Source organism: Euphorbia lathyris, chromosome 2 (assembly GCF_963576675.1).
Source record: "Euphorbia lathyris chromosome 2, ddEupLath1.1, whole genome shotgun sequence".
NCBI classification, from domain to species: domain Eukaryota; kingdom Viridiplantae; phylum Streptophyta; class Magnoliopsida; order Malpighiales; family Euphorbiaceae; genus Euphorbia; species Euphorbia lathyris.
The window spans coordinates 124871374-124899268 of record NC_088911.1 but is presented as its reverse complement, the minus strand read 5'-3'; the positions used below and the strand labels follow the sequence as shown (position 1 = coordinate 124899268).

Below are 27895 nucleotides of genomic sequence, written 5' to 3'. Positions count from 1 at the left end.
AATCCAGATGAAATTGAAGGATATGGGAACTCAAAACTGACAAATCCCTAATTAAATCGAAAAAGTGCGGTAAAGAAGAAGAACGTTTAGAATTCCTAATTTCCATTTATCCCTAATTAATTTTTTTTTTCTATTTAGCAATAGCTTCTCCAAGTGTCACTGTGTTATTTGTTACTTCCCACATCAGTCGCGCGTGGAAGTCACAAATGTTTAGAATGTTAAGTGTACTGTAATTGGGTGTGTAGGAGGTTCAATTTAGGCAAGCATAGATGTGTGATAGGTAAATATGAAAGTTTAGGATGTCAAGGGAACAAATGTGCCAAAGTTTGAGGGTGTAATTATGTATTAAGTTTTTTTTTTTTTTTGTACGGTTGACAATATTTATATTTCGGGAACCTAGATAATATGGTGACCATAGAGCATTTTAACCCACCGAACAAGTAACGTCCATGCAAACAAAAGGATGAATATGAATCAGAAACAAAACAATCACTATCACAATATTTATATTTTTGATGATTGCCCTATCAGAACCCCTTAACCCAATTGGTCGGTGTCTGTTCAACCTTTTGGGGTTTTTGTAGGGTTTCTCTTTCTCCTTCTCCGCCAAAACTTCTAAGACTAATTATTACATACAAACGCCTCTCAATTACACAACCAAAATGGGTTCTCTAACTAATGGAACAGGGATACCCAGAGACGAAGAACATGAGGAGGAGCCTATACTCAAGGAACAAAACCAGAGATTTTGTATGTTTCCCATTAGATATAAGCAACTTTGGGAGATGTACAAGAAAGCTGAGGCCAGTTTTTGGACCGGTATTTGTTCATTTTAGAAGGAATTTATATGCTCATGTTCTGTTTTTCAATTTTGATTATTGGGGTTATTCATGGGTTCATGTTTTCTAGTGGTTTTGCTTCAATTATTCGTAATATGCATTGCATGATTAATTTACGGAATTACGAGTTTTAATTGAGGAAGAGGACCTGTATGTTATGCTCTGAGATTAAATTGAAACTTTTCTGCGTGTTTGAATATATTGCTCTCACTGCTTTTTCATGTGTTATTCTTAACGTGCCCATGGTATACTCCGTTTCTATGCAATTTGGTATGGATGATGTAATTCAACTGCCTTTATGAAAGAAGTTGAACAATTATGTATTTCATATTCAAATTAGACAGCACAGGGATGAGGATTTTTGTGTCTTTTGCTCAGTGGTACAGTTAATTAGGGTGTACTTATGGGTGCTCTCCTATTTGAAAGTAGTTGATGTGAATGATCATGTTATATGAAATGTCTTGTGTTGATACTGCCTTGAATAATTCTTGTTATATAAAAATTAGTCTTTTGAGCAGCCTTGAATAATTTGGTTGATTTGTGAGCTTCTCTTTTGTTGGGTCTAGTGGAGTAATAGTTACATTTTCTGGGATAAGGATACTGTTGGTTATAGAAATGCAATTTTCTTTGAAGACTCTACAATGATTGAGCTTGACTGCTATGTCCTAGCATATCTAAGGGAACAAAGTGCATAATTATAATGCACTTGGAGCATCTTCTATCTTCATTTCTGTGGTTTTAGTCTTTTAGACCTTGTGATCTAAAATTCTGATTTGCAAGATGATCCATGCATGTTCAAGTTTATGTCACCTTGTTATCAGCTTCATTCAATACAGTTAAGTCTTCTAGTCATTCTTTGAAGACTAGAACTTTATGTCTTTCCTCCTGGAAGCTATACTCTATTATCCTGGACAAATGAATGAAGGTAAAGAAAGTTAAAAAGAGATCTTAGGATAAACAATTTTTTGGAATTAGACTTGCTTGATGCAGGGTTAGTAGTTGGAATCCATTTCCTATATCCGTGCAGTTATTTTGTTTGATTCCATAGGATATAATTTCAAAAAATTATATTGTACTGAGTGCATGACATCACCATCTATGCATCGACTATGGAACATTGCAACTTGTCTATGAAAATGATGACTATTAATTTCAATGGTTGGTTTTTTTTTTTTTTTTTTTTTTTTTGAAGAAATATAAATGGTGTCTGTATGGTGTATAGTGTATTTCATTGAGCTCTAGTTTTTCTTTCCTATGGATACTGAAATGGTTAGGTCGTACTCTTGATTGTGGCTTTGTGTCAAAAGAACTTATTGTTTATGACAAACGTATGCTAAAGGGTAAGAATCTATGTTGCACGGACTCGGAAACGGGCATGGACACGGACACGGACACGGACACGGATATGGGAAACGTTATTTATAAAACATAACCTTCATAAAATAGCCTAGAAACAAAAATGGACACGGACACGAAACGCAGAAATGCTACTAACTAGAAGTGTCTGTGCAACATAGATTAGAATCATACAAATATTTATCAGCCAAAGATGATGGCTCACATATTCAAAATAATTGGTACGTGTGTGCATGGTTTTGGAAACAACAGTCGACTACCAATATTGAATTGATATTTATCTGTGAGACTGCATGTTTTCGGTTTTCCTTTCTTTTTTTCTTCATTTGCTTCTTGTAGTATTGCATTTATTCATTCTGTGAGATATTGGTGAATTGAATTGCCTCTCTTTCTCATGCTCCTTGATTTTACAATTCCTTCCTATAATGCCATCTCAAAAGCTTTTTTTTATCATTGGGAACTTAAATCAGGAACAAGTCTTATATGACTAATACTTAATAGTTTGTTGTTGTAATCTGTGTTTGTTGATTTTCAGCTGCTTATGTTTTCTCTTATTTTCTTAGCTAACTTAGTAGTTCTATTACAGCTGAGGAGGTTGATCTCTCCCAAGATGTGAAGCAATGGGAAAGTCTGTCTGTTTCAGAAAAACACTTTATCAGCCATGTATTAGCATTTTTTGCTGCATCTGATGGGATTGTTTTGGAGAATCTAGCAGCAAGATTTTTAAATGATGTTCAAATACCAGAGGTGGGTTTTTATTTTGTCTAGACTTGGTGTTTATCTATTTATTTAAATACTGTTGAGGTATGCTTGTGCTTTGCATCTCAATTTATTCGGAGTTGTTTATTATTTGCGGAACTCAAGCACCCAATCTGCTTCTTAACACTAGTGGCTATTTTACTTTTTTTTTTCTTCTTCTAGATGACTGTTTGTAATAGAAGTATATTGAAAGCGAGTCATGATATTCAATCAGCTTAACTTTTCACTGGAGTCATCTAACAAAATGTATTTTCTTTGTTATAGGCCCGAGCATTCTATGGATTTCAAATAGCGATGGAGAATATTCATTCTGGTAGAGCTTTGTAAGTGATGTTAGTGGTTCTGGTTTTAATCATGCATTATAGACTACCTGATTGAGAAAATTTGCTTCCCTATCATCAGAGATGTACAGCTTACTTTTGGAGACGTACATCAAGGATTCAATGGAGAAGCATAGATTATTTAATGCTATTGAAAACATTCCTTGTGTGGCTAGGAAGGCAAACTGGGCACTTAACTGGATTAACAGGTATTTCATTTCAATCGTTGACTCAATTAAGTCTTAGATGTTGAGGATAAATGGACCTTTTTTCCACTCTATTGTTTTCGGCAACAAAACTGTATGGGAGTTTGTACTGAGTAAAGTAGTGATTGAGCCTCATATTGAGAGCTTTTAGCTGTAAATGATCTTACTATATCTTTCCTTGTCAAGCTCCTTGACGTTTGCAGAGAGAATTGTTGCTTTTGCTTGTGTTGAAGGGATCTTTTTCTCAGGAAGGTAATCTTTAAATGTTGCAGCAAAGAGGTTCTCATGTTGCATTTGAACCATTTGATGTATTGTTCTGAGGACTTCTTTTTTATTTTTATTTTCTTAAATTCATATACCAGCATTGTTTGATTGATTAATTTGATTATTCTCAGTTTCTGTGCCATTTTCTGGCTTAAAAAGAGGGGTTTGATGCCCGGTCTGACATTCTCAAATGAGTTAATATCCAGAGATGAAGGCTTGCATTGTGATTTTGCATGCCTTCTCTATAGGTGAGCATTGTCTGCCCATTGTTTTCCGATTTTTCTTCTTTTAACATTTGTTTCTTCACTAGAATAAGAAATTATATATCGCGGTTGCTTGCAGCTTGTTGCAGAAGCAACTTAGCTGGGAAAAAGTTCAGCAAATCATTGATGAAGCAGTAGAAATTGAAACCGAGTTTGTCTGTGATGCCCTCCCATGTGCATTGATTGGCATGAACTCAACACTTATGAGCCAGTACATAAAGTTCGTTGCTGACCGTCTTTTGGTATATCTCCGTCAAAATATATATCTCGATTTCTTTTAATTCATCAGGAAGCAAATGAGAAGTCAGAAGGTTTATTTCTTTCCTTCCTATTTACAGGTTGCCTTAGGCTATCAAAGGAAGTACAACGTCGAAAACCCCTTCGATTGGATGGAGTTCATATCTTTGCAGTAAGCATTTAGTCTTTATCTCCTTTAGGTTTTCTGCATGGTTGAACTTATTAGGGACCTTTGTTAGCATATACCTTTTCTCAGGTGCCTTTGGAAGTTAGTCTCATCTTAAAGCCCTGATTTTTGAACTTCCATGTATCCCACCTACTGAGCACGAATATGGAATCTTGGAGATCCTTGAACCGGACCAATTATCCGAATAAAAAGATCTAGAATTGGATTGAACGATACTGATGACTTTTTCCTTAAGACCAAAGCTTAGGCTTGAACCCTGATCTTGGAGATTCAAGAATTGGATTGAATTGATGACTTTCTTTTTTTGGACTGAACCAAATTGTATCATTGGGTACAATTTTGGAGATTTTCAAATCTCCGGATTGAACTGAACCGATCTCATCCCTAATCCCACCCAATGCGAGATGGGGAATCCTTTTAGATGATCTACTCAGAAGGATTATAAATTGTGTGTTGCCATACTCTATTAGTCTTCAAAAACTGTTCCCGACTTTGTAGCATATACTTTCTGCCAGTTTTGCTTCATTGCATAAAGTTTTGAACTGAGAAGACCTATGCCTGCTTTGTGGTTCTCATTACAAGCCTTGGTCTTTAGATCATGTTTCGTCATACTAAACCTAAAATTTGGAGTTTTGAGCTGATCCATATTTGATTTGCTTAGAACATTATATATGAATTTCAAGGTTGATTATCTTAATTAGATCTTGTTTGTTGAACTATGCAGAGGGAAAACAAATTTTTTTGAGAGAAGGGTCGGAGAATATCAAAAGGCATCTGTTATGTCAAGCCTTGAAGATGGTGGAAAGAACTTTGTGTTTAAGATGGATGAGGATTTCTAAGTCTAATAATATCATTCAACTCCCTCTGCTATCTGAGAGCTCAGATTTTGCTACTATTCTTTATGTATGGTAACACGTTTGTTCACAGGGATAAGGTACCAAAATATGTCTAAGGTTTAGGCTCCAGGTATAAAACAGCACCAATGTAGATTTAAAGTTTACAAGAGTACCAATTTAGGCATCGATAACAGAACGTGACACGTCATTCATATTACTCCGTTAAGTTCTGCCAACCGTACATGGAGAGAGAAATTGGAACTTAACAGAGTAATATGAATGACGTGTCATGTTTCGTTATCCACGCCTAAATTGGTACTATTTTGTAAATGTTAAACTTACATTAGTGCTATTTTGTAGCGTAAATCGATACTCTCCAAAAAAACCTTGTTCCTTATCCTTGTTTTTAGTGTCCAAGTAAATGGCTGTTTTCTAGTATTGCTTATCATATTTTAGTGGAGGCTGCGGTGCTATGTCAAGGCAATGATGAACACGCAAAACTTAATCATTTTCTTTTGTCATCTTGGGATCTTATTATCATGGTAATTATGATGAACCATGAAGTTTAGCTCTTCAATTTTATATACAATTTTGTATTCTGTCATTCATTATTATACATCACTACACACTAGTTCTCTGCATTTGTCATAAAAGTCAAATTACAAAACGTTTTATTTACCATTGAACTTCATGTGGGTTCGATTTTTTACAAGTTGAAGTGCGTACACTTCAATCGAGTTCAGAGGATTAATAGATTACTGTAAGCAAGTTCACATATTGGTTGCTTTTTCGAAACGTTTTCAAAGTATAGTTGGTCTCGACAAATATAGATGTATTAAGCTGTTTTTTACATGTTTGATTTGGTAGAAAAGATAATAAAACTCTGTCTCTTGAGATGGAGAAGATAATCTATTAAAATTGCAAAGTGTGCTGCATATGAAATAAGTTGAAAGTGTTTCTCCACTGTCTTTTGTGTGGTTGGTTGGTAAAATCAATGATGATTGGCATGCTTTTAGAAAAAGCAGTGCAAAATTTCTTGTTCCCCTTGAATGTTGACGTTACCTAAATAGGAAAAAAAACACACAAAGGTGAAAAATAAAGCTATGCCACTCAATTTCATCTCATTAGACAAAAAAACATCTAATTTTTCACTTTCTCACTAAAAGAAGAGTTTCTATGTTGCATATTCTTCACAGAACTCTTCTTGGTTCGTTTGTCCGTTACTAGGATCGTAAAAATGAGTTACGTGTCAAACAGATTGTCTCCGTAAATCGAAACCAACGAGGTGAGACATGAGCAGAATCATGTGAAATTATAGGCATTTATTTATATTGTATCAAATGATTTCATATTGCTTGCCTTTGCCGTCTTGTCTGAGTTTGGTTTAAGGCATCTTTTTTTTTTTTAAAATACTATACTATATATCATATTCATCATTAACCCACTGTGTTACCTTGTATGTCTCATTAATTTTATTATTTAACTTTAATCAAATCATACCAACTTAATTATTATTATTAATCATAACACTTAAGGAATCTAATCTATCCAATTTAACTAACTTGATTGATATGCTTCAACTGAAATTTCTTCAATTTTGATTTTATTTTTGAGAGAAAGTTATTTAATCCCCAATATGGTGAGTTGAAATTTGATTTAAATGAAATTGGTTGAAGAATTTTGTGTTGAGATAAATATAAAAACATCATTTTCAAAAGAGCAGAAAACCATAACTGATAAACCCACTGCTACCAAGAAGTAGTGCTCACTCACCTGCCAAAAAAAGGCCCCAATTTCAATTTGGAATAAAATACCAAAAACAATATGATAACCAAACCCCCTGTCATCCATCTTCACCAACCCTTACCCACTATGCTTTTCCTTCTTAATTAAATACCCTCTCCACCAAATCTATAACCAACATTACACTTCTCACTTACCATATACACCACCTCTAATGACCCGTTTCAGAATAGATGACGACGTGACCCGTTTCGGAATAGATGACGTCGTGGTAAAAAATTTAAGTAAGAAACGGTCTTCAAAGATGATGATAGAGATATGAATAAAGTAAATCTAAGGGGCATTTTCAATACATGTAGATGAGTTTTAAAACTATAAGGTCTAATAAGTTGATTTGGATCAAAGAGAAAAATATATGCATAGTACTGAAACCATGAGTCTCAATAAGTTAGATTTAACCCAAACATATATTATACATGGTTCTCTTGACTAAATTCTAAGTGTTCATTTGGTTTTCATTTTTGTAGTTCTTTTTTATTTTTTCACTCCAAATAGTAAAATGTGAATGTTTTGTTAGAATTGAGAAACATCTATCTACAACTTGATATCACACTAATATTTACGAATACATGTGGACCAATGAATACTCTCATCCTCAAGTGTAACTGGAAGAGCCACGTGATAGTCAAATAGGGTCTTAAAAGTCACACATATTCTGACACACATCCCACACCGAGATTAGAGGAATTACAAGTGCCCTTGATGAAACCATTATTGACTTCCTTATTAAATGACTGTCATGTGGTCCTCTGCTCACATTTAGAGTGCACAATCTAGATCTCCTATAAATACAAGGGACATAGTACTCAAAATGTATTATATTCATTCCACTTGCTTGTCTAAGTTTACATACTCCTTAGTACCATTTCTCATCACTGACTTAGGCATCAGAGTAGGGTCGCTAGTTTTTTTGCTCCTCTTTGACCACTTTTATGTCTTGATCTCAGGCATTTAGTGGATCCAACAAGCTCAACTCAGAATTTCTCACATCAATCGGTGCAGTGGGTGTGGATCGAACAAACCCACACCATAACCCAGCTAAATAGCTCCATAATCCCAATAGCTTTAGACATTCCTTTTACATCAACTCCGCCAAACAAGAATCAAGGTATAGTGGATGCAAGTAATAACCTCACAGAGTCTATCCTGCTCACACATGTGCTAGATTAGTAAATAGAAGCCTATTTGGGCTCTCTGAATCTTGAACAACGAAGGCTTATGGATGGCATCACAAAGAAGCTCATTTACAATGTAAGCTTAGTCCAAAAGTCGATGAACATCCTCGGGACTGAGTAGGAAACACAAATGGAGGTTGTTAGGGAAGAGTTAAAAGAGGCAATGGAAGCCAACAAACATGCAGATGAGCACTATTCCATTGCCTATTCTACTGGACATCATATCGTCCGCACTGCCCTCAAAAGAGAAACCTATTTATGGAATCCCACCATGATGCAACCCGAGGACGGTCCAGGGAAAGGGGGTCCAATGCCACTCACCGAAGGTATCACCACTCTCGAACACCCCCAAACACATTTATCATTCCAAAGAATCTATATCTCCCAAGCAAAAGAAGACCATACGCCAAAGTTCAGCAGAATAATGTCTTTGAAACTATAAAGAGAATACCAAGATTGAGCGATTGGCGACATCCCAAACCGAACTAGAGAGTGCAAGAAGGTGAAGCTCCTCTCTTCATGGAAGAAATTATAATCTCATTTGGAATGAGCTTCGGAGTGCCATGGTGGATGCAGGGATTGATTTTAGGATACCCACGATAATAGATGTCAGCACAACACTCTGTGTGAAAATTATGGACAAACCTATGCCTCAAGGATTGAAATATCCACCATTAAAGGAGTATAATGTGATAAAATATTCGACCATGTATATAAAGAACTTTCGTAGAGCTTTAAAAACCATCACCGCTCAGATGCGCTTATATGTAGACTCTTTCCCACCTCACTCAAGGAATCTGCAACATATTGGTACGGTCAACTCCTCTCTGGATCCATACAAATGTTCAACCAAATGAAAAATGAGTTTTTTGGACATTTCATCATGTTCATCATCGAGAGCAAGACTATGCAGGATTTGAACTGCCTAATGCATGAGCCTCATGAAACTCTTCGGAGTGGATAGAAAGATTTTAGAAGACGACAATTCATATTTGTTAGCTAAAGTAGATGGATTTGTGGAAGCTATGCATTCCAATTGTCGGAGCAAAGATCTGCCCAAGTTCTTTAACAACCACCTCTATAGAAGGAAAAGTTCCAGCCTCAACAACATCACCCTCGTCAAAGTCCTTTGTGCCCATTTGAACTATATCATCTAAGTCAAGAGAGGAATGAACCACATGGACCTCAATGTCATCTGCATTCGGGGGCTCCGATAGGCCTCTGAAAGGAATCCCTTCTCGGCCCTCTATTTTAAAGGGATTTGTGGCGGCCCATTTTGCAGAAAGCAAATCCTGGATATGCAAGTATTCTTTAGCCTCCCTCAAGGTTGTAAAAGACGCTAGGCGTTAGTCAGACGGAGAGGGGCCTTACTGATTAATCGGTGATTAATCGGGATTAATCGGATTTGTATTTTTTATATTTATTTATTTTTTATTAAATAAATTATTATATAAATACCATTAGTATATGAATTATACTATGTACAAATAATAATATAAAATATTTAGGATAGAAAAATATATATATTTTAATATTATTTATATTAATGTCCTTAAAAAAATAACAAATAGATAAATAAAATAATATTTATAACAAAATGTGTCAAAATAAAATAAAATTAATATTCTTATTAATAAATTTAATAGTTTAAGGTTTTTTATTTAATTTTTTTGTTATTTAATATTTTTTTAAATTAAAAAAGTTTACATAAAATTTAAGGACCAATTTTTTCAAAAAGGCCGCCTGGGAGCCGCCTAGGACCGCCTGGGACCTTCTAGGAGCCGCCTAGGACCGCCTAGGCGACTAAAAATCGGTCAATCGATTTATACTGCCCGATTAGTGAAAATCAGGACGGTGTTCTAAAAATCTCCGCCTTGGCCGATTTTTGGAACACTGGCCTCCTTAAAAGGCTTGGCTTCAATGTTCATTTCACCGGTCGTCAAAGGAATAGCACCAACTTCAACGTCCTCTTCTCCAGCCTCTTCCTCTAAGGTGTGCAACCGAGCTAATAGGATTTCACGAACATATATATTAGCATATGTACCTGCACCCAAAACTGAAAAGAAAAATGAAGTAAAAAATCTAATCACCTTCATTCAGTCTTTTGTAGCTCTTATTATCCTTGTAGGTAATCTTCCCCTTCTAGTTGAGAAGATTTGAAGGTATATTGGACTGAATCATGTCCAACATCTCGAGATAGTGCCAATGAACTCCATTAAGAGCTTTAGTCCGGCTTCTTCATCTTCAATCAACTCATGCTTTGACTTCCAAGTACCAAAATTACAAGGATCCTCATTCCATTTGGTTTCAAAATGAAGACCTTTGGAATAGACACCCCGGGGAAGAGACAGGTTACCCTTCAGCCAAAACCATTTTTGTCTTCAAGTCTTGTCTACTTTGCATTTTTTTTTGGTTAAAAACCCTATCCAATGGCATCCCATCTGCCAATAGATCATCCATCAGTTGTCTTTTTAACATGCTTCCACCTTGAACGTAACAAAGTTCCAATTAAATTGATGTCCAAATCTTCACAAATCTTTGCAAATGTAAAGAGCTCCAACTAGACATTTTGTGAAATCTGGCAAGGGCACAAGATAAACTCGTTCAACACATTCACTAACCCATCGAGAGAGAAAAATGCATGCCCCACTTCAACAATTGAAGAAAAACCCCAAATATCCATAGGGAGGGCCAAATGCCTTCCGCTCCTAAATGGGGAGTTGGGCATCCATCTCGTTTAGCTCTGGATATAAGCCTATGATATCAACAAGATCTATCACCGTTAAAGTTGAAGGTTGATCATAGATCAGCGGGTTCATCTGTCTAGAGGAACCTGCTTTCTCAAGTGGCTGGTCCCGACTCTTTTTAGAGGCTTTTGCAGATTTAGACTTTTTTGGAGGCATGATGGTGTTTTTTTTATATGAACGAAAGGAGTAGGGTCCTCAACACTCTCAACAATGGGGGATTTACTTGAATTTTTTCAGTCAAACCTTTTGTACAATAAAAAAAAATAAAGCAAAAATAAGACAAGAAACATATTGTTTAAAAGCTTGAAGGAAAGGAAGAAAGGATGCGAGTGCAGGAAAAAATTCCCAAAAGTTTCTTTCTACGCTTTTTATAATGGCACTAGGAAGGTAAAGAGACTATGCATTTAATAAATTATAATCATCGCACCCTATCTCAAAGGCAGCCTAAAGGTCTAGAAAAGGGTAATAATGACCTTATGCAATTCATTATTGCACATAGAAGTGACATCTGTTAAGAATACAACGGGATAGCAGAAAAAGCCAGGGAGATGGCATAAGGCCTACACCCTCACGTGGTTTGTCAGAATCTGATGACATTATGTCACATATCCACCTGTCATAATATCACGTACTCACTCACTACTTTCACATCAAGATTAAATAAAAAAAACAAAGACAACTGGTGACTTATCACATCCTAATGCAAAGTAAAGAGTCCGACATGACACCTCCGGTAATACATCGATCAAAATACAAACTCAAATGAAGCAACCCCTCGGTTACACGATAGAACGAAGTCCTAAAGCACTTCAGACTTGAAGCTTCAGGGGGGAGGGGAACATCTGAAATCACACTACTATTTACGAATACATGTGGACCAGTGAAACGATCCCACCCTCGAGTGTAACCACTAGAGCCACGTGGCGTAGTCAAATAGGCCTTAATGGTCACACATATTCTAAACCACATCCCACGCCGAGATTAGCAAAATTATTGGTGCCCTTAGTAAAACAGTTATTGACCTCCTCAATAAATGACTGTCACATGATACTCTGCCCACATTTAGGCGCGCAACGTAGATCTCCTTTAATACACTACACAGTACTCAAAATGTATTATATTCATTCCACTTGCTTACCTAAATTTACATACTCTTCTGTACCATTTCTCATCACTGTCTTAGACATCGGAATAGGGTCACCAGTTTCTGACCTCTCTTTGACCACTTTTCTATCTTATTTCAGGTATTTAGTGGATCCACCAAATTCAACTCAAAATTCCTCACATCACAACTATTTCGGAAGGAAAATCATCTAACTTTTACCGGTTACAACAACAATAAGCAGTAAATAACTAACAACAATAAACAAATAGTAGATATAAACCATTGAACCGAACAAACTTCAAATATCAAACAATCGGTCGGGAATCGCATAACTCCCTATCTCAGGAGGTGTTAAAATAGGTTATTATTTACATCTATTTCACGTGATTATGCATAATATAAAGGGAAAATTACAAAACTAGGTCAAATGGGAGGCCCATTTACATATTTAACTCATTTACTCAACCTACTACATTCCATAACACCCTCAATATTTACGCGCGTCTCCCTCCCTCCCGTCTGACTTCGCAGGTTGTAAAAGGTTGAGTAGGTTGAGTAAATGAGTTAAATATGTAAATGGGCCTCCTATTTGACCTAGTTTTATAATTTTCCCTAATATAAATGACATAAAATGATAATTATGTTAAACCGTTCATATCAAGCGGATTATTTCTGTAATTATATTTTATTCCATCTGGCTCTGCTTCTCTCTAATCCGCAACCTTCTTTCTTTTTTCTAATTAGTGGAACTCTTTTTTTTTATAGGTAAAAGCATACTTTTTGTAAAATGAGCTTTAACTTATTTTAATTCTAAAATTCAACTCTTTTAATCATTAATTTAAGAAGTGGAACTTATAAAGGCTATACTAAGAATTTCTTTAAAAAAGTAATCCCTATAAGAGAGCATACATCTTCTTGTAATAGAAATTTCTCCTAATTATAATCACCCTGTTTGGGAATTAAGTAAGTTGATTACATTAGCCGTTAGCTGTTAGCTGATTACATTAACTGATTTGATTAGCTGTTTGTGTAGACCTGTTTGGTAAAAATTAGCTGATTGATAATATCGGTTTATGCAAAAAAACGAATAAGGGCATTACTTTTTTTAATACATAAAAATATACATAAAATAATTAGGGTTAAAGAAGTCCATTAATTTTAATATTGCAAAACGCTAATTGAAAAAGCTCCTAAAAGGAGCTTTTTCTAAATTAGCGTTTTCATCCCAAAACTCTCTCCCAAACCTCTCTCTACCAAACACTCCAATCAACGGTTTCAATGGTCAAACCGCTAAAGTTAGTCAAAACCGCTATTTTTATCCCAAAACGCTCTTTACCAAACATGGCCAATGTGTACCTATCTTATCCTATCCTAATCTAGGGATTGAAGTTAAATTATAAAACTTTATTTCGAATGGGGTTAAAAATAATTAGATAATGTTAATTTATCTCATGAAATATATGATATATAATTTCATACAATAATTATATTATTTCATAATGGATATGGATTTATAGGTTGGAATGTCATTTTTTAAACAAGGAAAAAAAATGACACATCACATTCAGTGATATATTATCTAATAATTTACTCTACATATTTGCATGTGCTAATTATCATTATTATTATTATAATAATAATTTAGACATAACACCTATTTTCCTCCAAACTAAAAACTTTAAAATACATTAAAACTTTAAATTATTAAAATCACCCATTATGTCCTTAAGTCAAAATTATCAAAATCATCGATTATATCCTTAAACAAAGTAAAAATGATGAATTAAGTCTCAACTCTAAGAAAAAAAATCATCAATAGAGTTTTAATCGAAAATCATTCGGTTCAACAGTTTCAGACTCCCTTCTTCAAATCTATTTTGAATAATATAAAGATTATTATATGATCACAATTTTTTTATTTTATTTAAAGATATGATGATAAATCAGTTGATGATTTTTGCTTAGTCTAGGAACTTAATTGATAAATTTGATAGTTTAACATCCTAATTGAATTTAAAATTTTAGTTTAGGAGTAAAATGAATGTTATGCCTATAATTTGTTAGTAATTTCAATTCTAAAATTGTTTTAGACCTATAATTTATTAGTCCCATAATTTCCATGTATTATATAAACTAGTACTTTCAATTTAAAAAAATGCTTTATGGAGTTTATGAGTTTTGTTTCTATATAATTATTTAGTTATTGTATTCAAGATTTATCTAATTGATATATGTTAGTTAACAATTAGTCAAATTTAAAATTTAAATTTAGAAAAATAAATTAATAATTGCTCTTACACGAATAAACTTCGAAATTGATTGTAATTTTTTTCTCTCTTAATTATTTTGGGTTGGAAACAGAAATTTAATTGAAGAGTGTGCTAATACATTTTCTAATAATAGAGGGACCAATAACATTATTTACCGTTCTATTATTATTAATTTGTGCCTAAAATAAAAGGTCAAATACATGAATATCAATAATTAAATATAAAATTATAATTAAGTAAATCACCAAACTTAATTTTTAATTTATTATTATTTTCTATAGATTATGTTTTTATACCATAATTTAAAAAATCTAGGCTCCAATTTATAAATGATAAATTCTAGAAAATATATTATAGATTTCTAATTTATAAATTCTAATCTTTAAAATATATTAAAAGTACTAATTTTACTAGTTTGACATAATCCAAAATTATAATTTGAGATAGTTGTAAATAATTTTAAAAAATAAATTTTCGTGTAATTTTCCCTAAAATAAAATAGTCCAAAAATTAAAAAAGAAATATCAAATTCCCGGAAATGCCTTGGCCCTCCCTGCTAGAATTGGCCGTATATAATAACAGTACATTTTATTCCTCAAGTTCACAAAACCCGGCAAAAGAAGGCTAGTTAAGGCCACCATTTTTTCAGTTCGATTTTTTTTTTGTCGAAACAGAGAAAGAAAAGCTTGAATCTAGGCCAGAAATGGCCGCTTCTATTGGAAGCAGCATATGGGATTGTGTTGCAGAGATAACCAAGTTAGCACAAGAGAAGGGCAGCGATCCCTTTCTTTGGGCTCTGCAGATATCCTCTAATTTAACCTCGAATGGCGTGAATTTACCCTCTCCAGAACTTGCAGATTTCCTAGTCTCTTACATTTGTTGGGATAATAATGTTCCCATTCTCTGGAAGTTTCTGGAGAAGGCCTTGGTGCTCAACATTGTGCCTCCTCTGATGGTTATTGCCTTGCTTTCTGATAGGTTTGTTTTTTCTCTCTCTCTTTTTTATGCTTTTCTTTTAGGATATGAACTCGATGGTTTCCCTTTCTGGCGCAGCTTTTGCAAAAATTCAATCCTTTTGCGCTTCTGTTGTCTGATTATTTGTATTTTTTGATCAAGCTTGCTTCTAAAAACTGCTGATACCAGATTTATTTTATGGTGCTATTTACCTATTTCCTTTTTCACCAATGATAAAAAAAAGGGGGTTGATCTTGCGTGGGTTATTAATACATATAGCTGTTTGTATGTATTCAATCATGCCTCTTTCTCCATTGACGATTATGTTGAGTTTTCCTTCTGGTTTACTTCTTTCCAGTTTGACATTTGTTACGTTTTGTCAAAAAAAAAAAAAAAAAACAAAACAAAATCTGTATGTTCATTAAAAATTGGAGATGTGAAACTGAAAGATTTGTGATCTCAAGTCAAATTTTTTTCTGAACTTCTTTCCAGTTTGACATTTGTTACGTTTTGTCTCTTTCTCTTTTTTTTTTTTTTTTTTTTTTGCTTTTTTGTCAATGTTTTTGGTACCTCAAGTCAACTCAGCTAACCTCAAGTACAACAAAATATAGCATTGAACTTGGTTCTTTTCATTTCTTATTATCCATTATTTAATTTGCAAATTGGGGTTGGTTTGGGACCGCTGGGAAGGAAGGGTGCTAAATGACCTCTCTTGGCTAGGGGGCACACAGACTGGATTGATGTTTTCAATGGGGCAAAAATGAATTGAATTTCACACCGATAATGGGGTGTCTGGGATGTATTAGTAAAGTGTGTTTACGAATAGATTTAGATGCCTTTTAAAAGTCGTGAGGCCTAATGAGTGGGATTTGCACTAAAGCAGACAATATCTACTTGGAATTGGACCAGTTTGTTACACCTGGTATCAAACCAACTCTCCATATACAATGTGTTGGTTCGAGAACGAATCAGGCAAAAGCTACTGGGCTTGTAACAACCTGGTCCAGAGTGGGTGGCGCCGGGGTAGAAGGCTTGAAGAAGGAGCGGGGCTAAAGGATAGTGATGAGAGAAAAATGAACTGAAACACACATAGGAAATGGGGATGGACTACTGAGTATATTAGTAAGATGCGATTCCAATACATTAGACAAGATTTAAAAACTTAAGACCAATGAGTCAGATTTGGAGCTTTGACAATATCTACATTGGACTATGCTGTTACAAATGTTGATTGTGTACATTTTCATCTATTAATGTTTTTTTTCCTTCTTACAACAACAACAAAGCCTTAGTCCCCGAAAAACTTGAGATTGCAATCTCTCAATTTTTCCCTTTTCTTATCTTTTTGTTTTATTCTCTGACTGGGAAGATCTGCCTGTCTTGAATTAGTAGTTGCAGGTTTATTTGGGAATTCCTTGGATACCATTTGATTTCTTAATTATTTTATGTGATTCCACCAGGACATGGTTTTATGCTTAAGAAAACTGCTTACTATTTTACCATTACTTGATATAATTTCTTTTACAGGGTTATTCCGTGTCGACATTTCCGACCAGTGGCATACAGGCTTTTTATGGAACTTCTCAAGAGACATGCTTTTTCGCTAAAGTGGCAAATTAATGGGCAAAATTTTGAAAAGTGAGTCCTAACTTTTTCTTCCTATGATGTGGGAAAATGCAGGCTAATTCATTGTTAATTCCTTTGTGCGCTGTTAGTATTGTTTAGCTTGTACTTCATCTTCCTTGTGTCTTTAATTGAACAACCAAGAGTTATTTTCATTTATTGACATATGCATCCAAATAAAAACTCTTCCTTATGCTTTACAAAGTTGTGGCTCTGCATAAAATTTAGAAAGTAGCTTACAAATTAAAATGAAAAGATACTTTGGCCCCCTAGCATTCTGATTCAGTATATTAACAGCTTGTTCCCTATCACAAACAGACATTTAGGTGATTTTTTTGGGACTTTACCAAATTGAACTATATTTTTTGGTGATATTTTCTCCTTTTCATACAGGACCATGAAATCAATAGATGCTGTTCTTCATTTGTCCCAGAATTTTGGTCTGCAAGCTAGTGATCCTGGAATTCTTGTGGTTGAGTTTATCTTTTCAGTTGTGTGGCAGTTATTAGATGCATCTCTGGATGATGAAGGTTTGCTAGAACTTACTCCAGAGAAGACGTCTAAGTGGGCAACAAAACCTCAAGAAATGGAAATAGATGATCATGATAATTATGACGAAAAGAGGACTGAGCGTCATGAGAAACTGCAAATTTTGAATACAGAAATGGCTATTGAGATGATTGGCCTATTTCTAAGAGACAATGTAACTTCACGGATTCTTCAGTTGGCACAACAGAACTTGTAAGTATACTTTTTCCCTCGAACTTACACCTAAAAGAATTTTCCACGCCATTTTTAATTGTCTGTCACTGAAAGCATGCTGAGGAATGACTTTGCTTTTCATGTTCATTTCAGCACTAGTTTTGTTAATTCGCCTTCACACAGATTCCAAGTATTTCATCCTTGGACTATATTATAAATCATACATCATGTTTCTCCACAAGTGTTCTGCTTGATATCCTGATTTTCGATTTACACCATTGCTGTTGCATCAGGCCCTCACATTGGGTAAGCTTTATCCAAAGATTACAACTGCTTGGAGCTAATTCATCAGCAATAAGAAATTCAAAAACTTTAAATGGAGAGGAGCTTATGCAGTTGAATTTGGGATCTCGTATTGCAATGAGTCGAGAAACCAAGAAAAGTTCATTGCAAAAGTTCTATTCTTTTATGGCTTTAGGATCATTAGTTTCTTCTGCTGGTCTTTGCCATGGAGCTAGTCCTTCTGCACTTTGGCTTCCTCTTGATCTTGCATTAGAAGATGCCATGGATGGGTATCAAGTTAATGCAACAAGTACTATTGAAATCATAACAGGTAGGACCTGAATTCAGCCTTGTTGGAATTTTATCGTTCTGGTTAAGAAAAACTAATATCACATATTTTTCAGGTTTAACTAAGACTCTTCAAGCAATAAACAGCACTACATGGCACGATACCTTCTTAGGTCTTTGGATTGCGGCTCTACGTCTTGTTCAAAGGGTAAGAGTTTGTTATAGCTGCACTTGAAAAAGTACATTGAAAGGGAAGGAAAATTCTGAACTTTGTAGATGCCATGCTATTTAGAGCATAAAAAGGCTTGTTGTATGTTATGTTGTCCAGAACATGACATTTTAGTGGAGAAAAAATATTGATTTGGTTGGTTGAGTTCCTCTAATAGAGTAGCGATGCTCAAACTCAACCAAACAGATTGGCAACAGTAGAATGAACTCACAAACACACACAGTCACAGAATAGAGGTATTCATTGATGACGAAATACTTAGGTAAACAGATAGAACAAAGATAGAAACAAAAGGAAAGATAAATGAATTGAGATGAACTCGATGACCACTACATTTAAGTGGTGAACTGTGACCTATGGCACCAAGGCTTTGCTCTTAACTTTGGAGGCTTATTATATATAGTTTCCATATAAATTAGTTATATTTCCTAGGTTATTTTTGGAGAAAAGGATTTGGCTCAGGATTGCCCATTTTTAATTCCAGGGTTTCTTTGAATTTGATTAGGAGCTTCTTTATTTCAAGAACTTAGTTCTGTAACTCATTGCAATTCTTGTTAGTTGTCAGGAAAGAGATCCCATAGAGGGCCCAATTCCTCGTTTGGATACTCGCTTATCCATATTACTATCGATCATACCTCTTGTGGTTACTGACCTCATTGAGGAAGAGGAAAATACACCTGTTAACGAATTAGAATGTGGCTCCACAACTCTCTGGAAGGACAAGAAGGTTACAGCAAAGTGCCGCAGTGATTTGGTATCATGCTTACAGTTACTTGGTGATTACCAAGGCTTGTTGAATCCACCTCAATCTGTTGTTTCAGCAGCCAATCAGGCTGCTGCAAAAGCAATGTTGTTCATTTCTGGTATCAATGTTGGGAGCTCGTACTTTGAATGTATCAATGCTAATGACATGCCAGTCAATTGTTGTAAGTTACTTCTATTTTCCACATTATGATAAATATATTATCTATTTTTTCTTAAGTTTTACAAAGTTCTCTTTGCTTACTTGTAGCTAAATGTCAGTCCAATTTAATCTAAAAGGAAGTTTTATGCTATTTCTTTCAGCTGGAAACATGCGCCATCTAATTGTTGAGGCTTGTATTGCTAGAAACCTATTGGACACATCAGCATATTTCTGGCCTGGCTATGTGAATGGATGCATGAACCAAATATCTCATAGCATACCAGCTCAAGTTCCTGGTTGGTCTTCATTCTTTAAGGGAGCCCCACTCACCCCAGTGATGTTCAGTTCTCTGGTTTCAAGTCCTGCTTCAAGGTACACTCTTAGTTATTTTTCTAAGAACTCACTGTTGTAAATTAACCTGGACATTGTTTTGACTAGTTAATCTTCCATGCTCAAACCTATGGTTTGTTCCCTTGGGTTGGATTCTGTTTTATGTTGGTCTATGCTACAAGCTTGTTGTTTATTTGTAGAATAGGAATAGGTCAAAATAATAACTTTCTATCACTACTTTCATGCCTTTCAAATGGATTCTGGACATGATAATTTGGCAAACTCGAGTCTGGAGGTTAGAAGGACATGGTTGTTCACCTTTCCAAATAAGATAAATCCTAGTCATGATCGTCTTGAATTCCAAATTCCAAGTTTTTGAACTACATACTTGATATGCTAGTTAATTTTCAAGCAGAGTATTCCAGTTAGAAAAATCAACGGATAGGATCTAATCATGCTAAAGCATGCTATGTTTGGACGCCTTGAGTTTATGATCATAGCCCTGGTGCATGAAAGCACCTAAAATATAAACTATGTGATACATTTTAAAGTTGTCTAATTGTTTTAATTTTGGCCTGGTCTTCAGCTACTCCTTTTTCTTTCCTGAAGCCAGGTATTTCAGATGCTTCTTTTTTGTAAACTAACCAAGGATAAGGCAACTGAATTTAAGCTCATGGATTTGATGGAAGTTTAGCAGAGCTCGAGAAAGTATATGAGCTTGCTGTCAAAGGATCAGATGATGAGAAGATATCTGCTGCTACAATTCTTTGTGGAGCTTCTCTTCTTCGGGGTTGGAATATACAGGTAACTAGAGATAATTTCGATAGCATTTGTAGTTGTCATGGAACCATTTGAACTAAAAACTTAAGCTGATAGTTAAGGCCCAAGAATAGTTTTTATATTAATCTCTGACATTAGTTATGAATCCAATTGCCTTAATATGAAATAGTTTGCTTAGAATCATCTCCATAGTGAGCAGTTCAGAAGTTTTCCCCATTCTTTATTTCTTTGAGTTGCGAGAGAGACATGAACTGTCAACTATTATAAATATGCTTACATGAACTGTTAACTATTATAAATATGCTTACATTAGTTTTTTTATTTCTTTCAGGAACATACTGTTCATTTCATAACAAGATTATTGTCTCCTCCAGTACCTATGAATTATTCAGGGTCGGACAGCCATTTGATAAGCCATGCTCCAATCCTGAATGTTCTTATCGTTGGATTAGCATCTGTTGATTGTGTTCAGATATTCTCACTACATGGCTTAGTAAGTTTCAGAAAATATATTCGCTTAGTGTTCAATTGTTGTTTGTATTTCATCGATGAAGTGCTGATCACATGCACTAACTTAAATTTTTTTCCCCTTTAATGCTAGGTTCCACATCTTGCATGCTCATTGATGCCAATCTGTGAGGTCTTCGGGTCATGTGTGCCAGACGTCTCATGGTCTTTGCCTACAGGGGAAGAAATCAATGCTCATGCTGTGTTTTCAAATGCATTTGCACTTCTTTTGAAGCTATGGCGGTTTAATCATCCTCCTCTTGAACATGGAGTTGGAGACGTACCCACAGTTGGATCCCAGCTAACTCCTGAATACCTCCTATCAGTACGTAACTCCCACTTAGTCTCTTCGGGAAACAACCACAAGGATCGTAACAAAAGGAGACTCTCTGCAGTTGCAACATCATCATCTCCACAGCCAATATTTGTAGATTCTTTTCCGAAATTGAAAGTCTGGTATCGACAGCATCAAAAGTGTATAGCTTCCACCCTGTCAGGCCTTGTTCATGGAACTCCTGTTCATCATACTGTCAATATGCTTCTTAACATGATGTTTAGAAAGATCAACGGAGGAAGTCAAACTGTAACTACTATTACTTCTGGAAGTAGTGGTTCATCTGGATCTGTAAATGAAGATTCCTCTCTGAGGCCTAATTTGCCTGCATGGGACATCTTGGAATGCGTTCCTTTTGTCGTTGATGCAGCATTGACTGCCTGTGCTCATGGAAGGCTATCCCCGCGTGAACTGGCTACAGGTCGGTGTGCCTTTTTGTTTGATCTTTGTGAACTCGCTTATCTGGATAACGTGAAGATATGCCAGGAACCTACAATAAGCTGCTGTTTTATTATTGCTTTTGTTAAGTTTTCTGCAATGATGTAAAGTCTCTTATGATTGCAGGGCTTAAAGATTTAGCTGACTTTCTTCCTGCATCTTTGGCAACCATTGTCAGCTACTTCTCGGCTGAAGTAAGCCGAGGTGTTTGGAAGCCGGTATTTATGAATGGTACAGATTGGCCCAGTCCTGCAGCAAATTTGTCCAATGTTGAGGAAAAGATCAAGAAAATTTTAGCCGCTACTGGTGTTGATATTCCAAGTCTTGCCACAGGTTAGCTTTTAACAATTCTATTTTCCATATGCTCTCTTAATTATCCATATATATGATGGTGTGATTGAGCATATTTTGCACTAAAAGTATCGGTTTCTGGACTCGGAAGCCTTATATTACACTAGTCATAGGTCTCAAAGATTTTATTTCATTTATTCAGGATTCGTACTAAGATGTTTAATTTACAGGAGGGAGCTCTCCAGCAACACTTCCCTTGCCATTGGCTGCTTTTGTGAGCCTCACCATAACATATAAAATCGACAAAGCTTCTGAAAGATTTCTTAATTTAGCTGGTCCGGCACTGGAGTGCCTTGCAGCTGGTTGTCCTTGGCCTTGCATGCCCATTGTTGCTTCCCTATGGACCCAAAAGGCAAGACGTTGGTTTGACTTCCTTGTCTTTTCTGCATCTCGTACTGTGTTCCTCCACAATAGCGATGCAGTGTTTCAACTTCTCAAAAGCTGCTTTACTGCTACTCTCGGTCTAGGTGCTACAGCTCTGTCGAGCAATGGTGGAGTTGGTGCACTTCTTGGCCATGGATTTGGTTCTCATTTCTGTGGTGGGATTTCAGCTGTTGCCCCAGGAATTCTTTTTCTACGTGTTTACCGATCCATTAGAGAAATTGTGTTCATCGCAGAAGAAATTATCTCTCTCATAATGAACTCCGTGAAAGATGTAGCTTGCAGCGGACTTCCAAGGGAGAAACTAGAGAAGTTGAAGAGAACGAAGAACGGTCTGAGATGTGGACAAGTTTCACTCTCTGCAGCAATGACTCAAGTCAAACTTGCAGCTTCACTCGGAGCTTCTCTCGTATGGCTATCCGGTGGCGCAGGATTGGTTCAGTCGTTATTCAAGGAAACTTTGCCTTCTTGGTTCATAGCTGTTCACAGGTCCGAGCAGGAAGGACCGAAGGGTATGGTTGCGATGCTTCAGGGATACGCAATAGCATACTTTGCTGTACTTTGTGGAGCATTTGCTTGGGGGATTGATTCATCGATATCAGCATCAAAGCGGCGTCCTAAAGTCCTTGGTGCACATATGGAACTTCTAGCAAGAGCAGTTGATGGGAAGATATCACTGGGTTGTGATTGGGCGATTTGGCGATCCTATGTGTCAGGATTTGTGAGGCTAATGGTGTGTTGTACACCTTCTTGGGTGTTGGAAGTGGATGCAGATGTTCTGAAGAGACTAAGTAAAGGGTTGAGGCAGTGGAATGAGAAGGAGCTAGCACAAGCTTTGTTAGGAATTGGTGGAGTTGAGACAATGGGTGCTGCAGCTGAACTAATAATTCAGGATTACTGACTTGTGTTTCAGTTTTGTACTTTTCTAGGTTAGTTAGGGGTTCTCCTTCATTTAGTTGTACATTAGCTTCCATTATACAAAACCACATATTTGATATAGTAGCATAGCAGTTTTTGTACAAATGAAGAAACTGATGCAACTTAACTTGGTCAGGAATGGTTTCGTTCAACTATTTGTAGTTATTATTGCTATCAACAAATAATTGAGTTGTTTTCCTTTTGAAATAGCTATCTACAGTTGTTTCTTAATTCTACAAACATTTCTATTATAGTGTTTAGAGTGAAGGAAAAAAGCAATAAAAAGGAGAACCACACGAGTATTAAATGTATGTTTGGTTCTACTTTTTGTAACTTATTTTTGTTGTTTCACTCTAAAAGATAGATATAAAGTGTTTGGTTAGAATTGAGAAATAACTTTTTTTTTTAAGGAAAATGCTATCGCACTACGCGTCCCCGCTGAGCGAGGGTTCGGGGAGGGGTCCCACCACAAGGGTGTACTGGGGGCAAGCCTTTCCCTGCCAATTTATTTGGCAAGAGGCCGCTCCTAACAATAGCAAACAGTATAACAACTAAACCAAACAAGTCCTAAATTGAGTTATGTATATGACATAATCTAGCAGTGAATTTACCAAGTTCAGTGCTTGTGTGTGATGGAACTAGATAACGGAGAGTAATTTATTTTCTTTGAAAGAGGAGTTGCAAAGGTAGCAGGGTTTCTTAGTTAAATATTGTCACTAGCAAGATTATTTTGAAATAAACAAAATAAAATCCCTTAAAAAGTTTCATGACATCAATCAGCATATTAAACAATAAAAGAAGCAACTTTTGAACCTAAGGTTCAGCAATAGATTTTCATATGTATTATTCTACAACAATTTTCCCAAATCTCAATTGGGTAAGGGTAACATCAAAATAGGGAAACATGACTTCTCCAACCTAAGATGACAGAATGTCATTGTTTTTGTCTAGCAAAACTGAATTAAAAAAAAAAAACCCATCTTTACGCATTTAATCATTTTCACTTTTGTTGACTAAAGTTATGATCGTCATAAGTTGATACAATTATAATTGTATATATTAAGCCCCTAATTAAAAAAAGAGTTAGTAGTAAATATTAATAAGTTTGAAATAAACGCTACTTGTTTCATCTGTATCTAAAATTACATTCTTTACAGTTTGAAATGAGGTTTATACAGATTTCCAACAGCCACGCAAGACCTATAAAAAGCTATTTTTGAACTCTTGCAAAAATGCAAAATTTCAATTTCAAACATAGACGAAATTAATAATAACATTTTACCAAGTTTTAAGTTCAGCCCTAACTTTTCTGATGCTCCAGGACTAATCATTGAAAATTGAAAAGATCGAAGGTCTCCGGATGCTTTTTTCTGATCATGTCACTTCACTATAGCCTGGTAAATTCTGTATTTTGCAGCTTTGCATAGCTCTCCTTATTAACCAAGCATCCTCCCACTTGCCTGCATCTGCATATATGTTAGATAACAGAACTTTGCTTCCCCCATGAGATGGTTCCAACCTTGCCAATTCTTCAGCAGCCCTTTCTCCTACATCCACATTTCCATGTGTTCTACATGCTGCTAACAATGTTCCCCATATCACCACATCTGCATTCATCGGCATCTTCCTTATCATTTCCTCGGCTTCTTCCACACGTCCCGCTCTGCCGAACAGATCCACCATACACCCATAATGCTTTATACCAGGATCTACATTATGTATTCTTTTCATGCTTCTAAAATGTCTCTCTCCAGTCTCAACTAACCCAGCATGGCAGCAGGCACTGAGTACTCCGATGAATGTAATTGCGTTGAGCTCGATATGGCGCCTTTGCAAGTCCGAAAATATGTCAAGAGATAAATCAGCAAGTCCGTGCAAGGCCAACCCACAAATAATTGCATTCCAAGGTGAGACAGTGGATACTTTATCCTGGATTTCATAGAACACCTCTAAGGCAGTGTTGATGCTCCCGCATTTGACATACATGTCGATGATTGCAGCGCTCAAATTGTCGCTGAGAGTGATGGAGTTGTCACGGATGTATTGATGTGCCCGTCTTCCTTCTCCCAATGTGCCTAAAGCAGCAATCGCAGAGAAAACACTAACCATTGTCACTTGAGTCGGTTTGATCTTACTAGCTATCATTTGATGGAATAATTCTAATGCCAATTTAGGCTGCTCATTCTGTGTGTAACCAGAAAGCATTGTATTCCATGAAAATACATCTCTCCCAGGCATCTCATTAAACAATTCCCTTGCCTGATCAATCGCTCGATTTCGTATAAATCCGGCTATAAGAGCATTCCAAGAAGCAACATTGTCCTTACTACCAAGTCTAAATTGCAAACAAGCCTCACTAATCCTGCCACATTCTGCATAAAAATAGGTAATGGTTGCCTGAATAAAATCATAACAATCAAACCCCATCTTCACAGCAGCACTGTGTAATTGCAGACCTTCACCACCTGCTCTTGTTTTCCCACATGCCGAAATCAAATCAACCATCACAAAATCGTTAGGCCGCAACCCTACAGAAAGCATTAATCGATACATCATGAGAGCTTCACTTAACTTTTCTACTTGAACATAACCATCAATCATCGTACACCATGAAAACACATCTTTATTCGGTATCCTATTGAAAACATCTTTAGCTAAATCAAGTAACCCAGCTTTTGAATAACCATTTAACATCACATTCCATGAAACTGTATTTCTCTCACGCATTTCATCAAACAAAGTTCTTGCCTCAAGTAAACATGAACAAACACAATACATATGAACCAAATTAGTTGAAATACGAACAAACTCAATGAACATCATCTTGATCACTTGCGCATGAAGCACTCTGCAACCCCAAATCCCACTTAGACGAGGAAAAGCGGAGATCATAGTTTCCATTGTTAATTCATTAGGAACAACTCCCACATTTCTCATCTGCTTAAAAAGCTCAATAGCTCCATTCCAACAATTATTTTGTGAAAAACCCATGATCATAGAAGTGTATGCGACACAGCCCTTTTCAGGCATTACCTCGAACAGTTTACGGGCATCATCTAACTTACCAGATTTGACATTCGCAGCAATCATTATATTGAAAGGCACGGGATCCGATTTGGGAGATACATCAAACAAGGACATAGCATCAGCTAAAAGCCCACATTTAGCATACATGTTAATTAAACTGTTGTGTAAAAGAGTGTGTGACTCAAGGCCGCATTTCAAAACAAGGCAGTGGATTTTCTGGCCTTGAGGGACGGACAAATGGCTTGAACATGATTTCAGAGCGGATAACAAATCTAACTCGTGATTGGAGGCGCTTTGATCCGTTCCGGCATTGAATTGCGGAAATGGGGTTTCCGATTGATGAAAAAATTGAGGTTGGGTGGATACCCATTTGAGAATAGATTGTAAGGAGAAAAACGGAGAGGAGTTGAGGCAGCGAAGATGAGATTTGGATTTGAAAGACGAGATCAAGATCATGAGAAAGAAGGGCTTTTGGAGGGAAACAACTTCCCTTTATATTCTGGTAACGGGCATCAAACAGAACAGTTATGAAAATTAGCAAATTACAGTCTCTGCAATTTTATTTTCTCTTTTGAATATTATTCATTGATTTTAAGAAAAAATAAATCAGAAATCTTTTTTTTTTTTTTTCATTTCAAGCGGAATCCTATAAATTAAATTCAATTTGCTTTTATGAATTTCTTCGTTAATACTTAACATCTAACATTTAACCTAGCTAGATGGGATGATTATTATTCTAAAAAAGTGAAAGTTATTAAAAATCTATATATATTTTTTCTTTTTTTAAAAATAGCATACAAAATTTAAGTTTTAGATAATTTATATATAAACATAAAGTTGGTAGAAATAGAATGATAAATATTATTTTATTTTATTTTATGTGTGTTGCGGGATGATCAATGAAAAGTGGTTGCAGCTTGTCGCGCAAAGGTTGATGGGATAACAGAACCACGTATGATCGAATTGCTGGCAATCAGGAAGGTGTTGGTTTGGGTTGCAAATGAAGGATGGGAGCGAGATATGTTTGAATCAGATGCGCAAGGAGTTGTCAATAGTATCCTCAATAATAGTAAAGACCTTTCTGCGTATGGATACATTGTTCAGGACTGTAGGATATTTTGTTTTCAAAGCCGGGTTTCTCCGTCTATTTTACTCATTGATTAGCGAATTCAGCTGCTCACGCAATGGCGAGAAAGGTTGGTTCCTTAGCTAATGATTATTTTTTATTTTCTGAACCGAATTGGATCAGTGAAGCTATTGTAACAGACATGAGTTTCGTAGTTTAATAAAGTTTATCTTGGTTTCAAAAAGTAATAGATTAGTTGAACATGACATATCTTTACCTAAATAAGAAAGACTTTCTCGAAATAGCAATACAATACATTACAAATATAAAACATCCGTGTCTTAATACATATATGCAATTCAATAACCTAATTCTTTCAATATTTCATGAAATATTTAAAGTTTTTATAATACA

The 27895-nt window shown here is 35.7% G+C and overlaps 3 protein-coding genes across 3 annotated transcripts; 2 read left to right on the top strand and 1 right to left on the bottom strand.

The window, feature by feature from the left end:
- Window positions 1-486: 486 nt before the first annotated feature.
- Window positions 487-5908, top strand: LOC136219819 (ribonucleoside-diphosphate reductase small chain A). The gene is made up of 9 exons (XM_066007372.1): window positions 487-819; window positions 2782-2942; window positions 3219-3267; window positions 3357-3483; window positions 3667-3732; window positions 3876-3992; window positions 4087-4249; window positions 4346-4416; window positions 5156-5908. Exons 1-9 carry the CDS (start codon window positions 663-665, stop codon window positions 5268-5270), a joined length of 1026 nt encoding a protein of 341 aa, XP_065863444.1. The 5' UTR covers window positions 487-662; the 3' UTR covers window positions 5271-5908.
- A 9050-nt stretch (window positions 5909-14958) lies between these two features.
- Window positions 14959-23601, top strand: LOC136219818 (mediator of RNA polymerase II transcription subunit 33A). The gene is made up of 12 exons (XM_066007371.1): window positions 14959-15345; window positions 16849-16959; window positions 17338-17685; window positions 17940-18259; window positions 18333-18424; window positions 19011-19371; window positions 19511-19721; window positions 20369-20483; window positions 20791-20952; window positions 21061-21721; window positions 21865-22071; window positions 22260-23601. Exons 1-12 carry the CDS (start codon window positions 15071-15073, stop codon window positions 23369-23371), a joined length of 3975 nt encoding a protein of 1324 aa, XP_065863443.1. The 5' UTR covers window positions 14959-15070; the 3' UTR covers window positions 23372-23601.
- An 887-nt stretch (window positions 23602-24488) lies between these two features.
- Window positions 24489-27000, bottom strand: LOC136219817 (pentatricopeptide repeat-containing protein At5g19020, mitochondrial). The gene has a single exon (XM_066007370.1). It carries the CDS (start codon window positions 26869-26871, stop codon window positions 24763-24765), a length of 2109 nt encoding a protein of 702 aa, XP_065863442.1. The 5' UTR covers window positions 26872-27000; the 3' UTR covers window positions 24489-24762.
- Window positions 27001-27895: the final 895 nt, after the last annotated feature.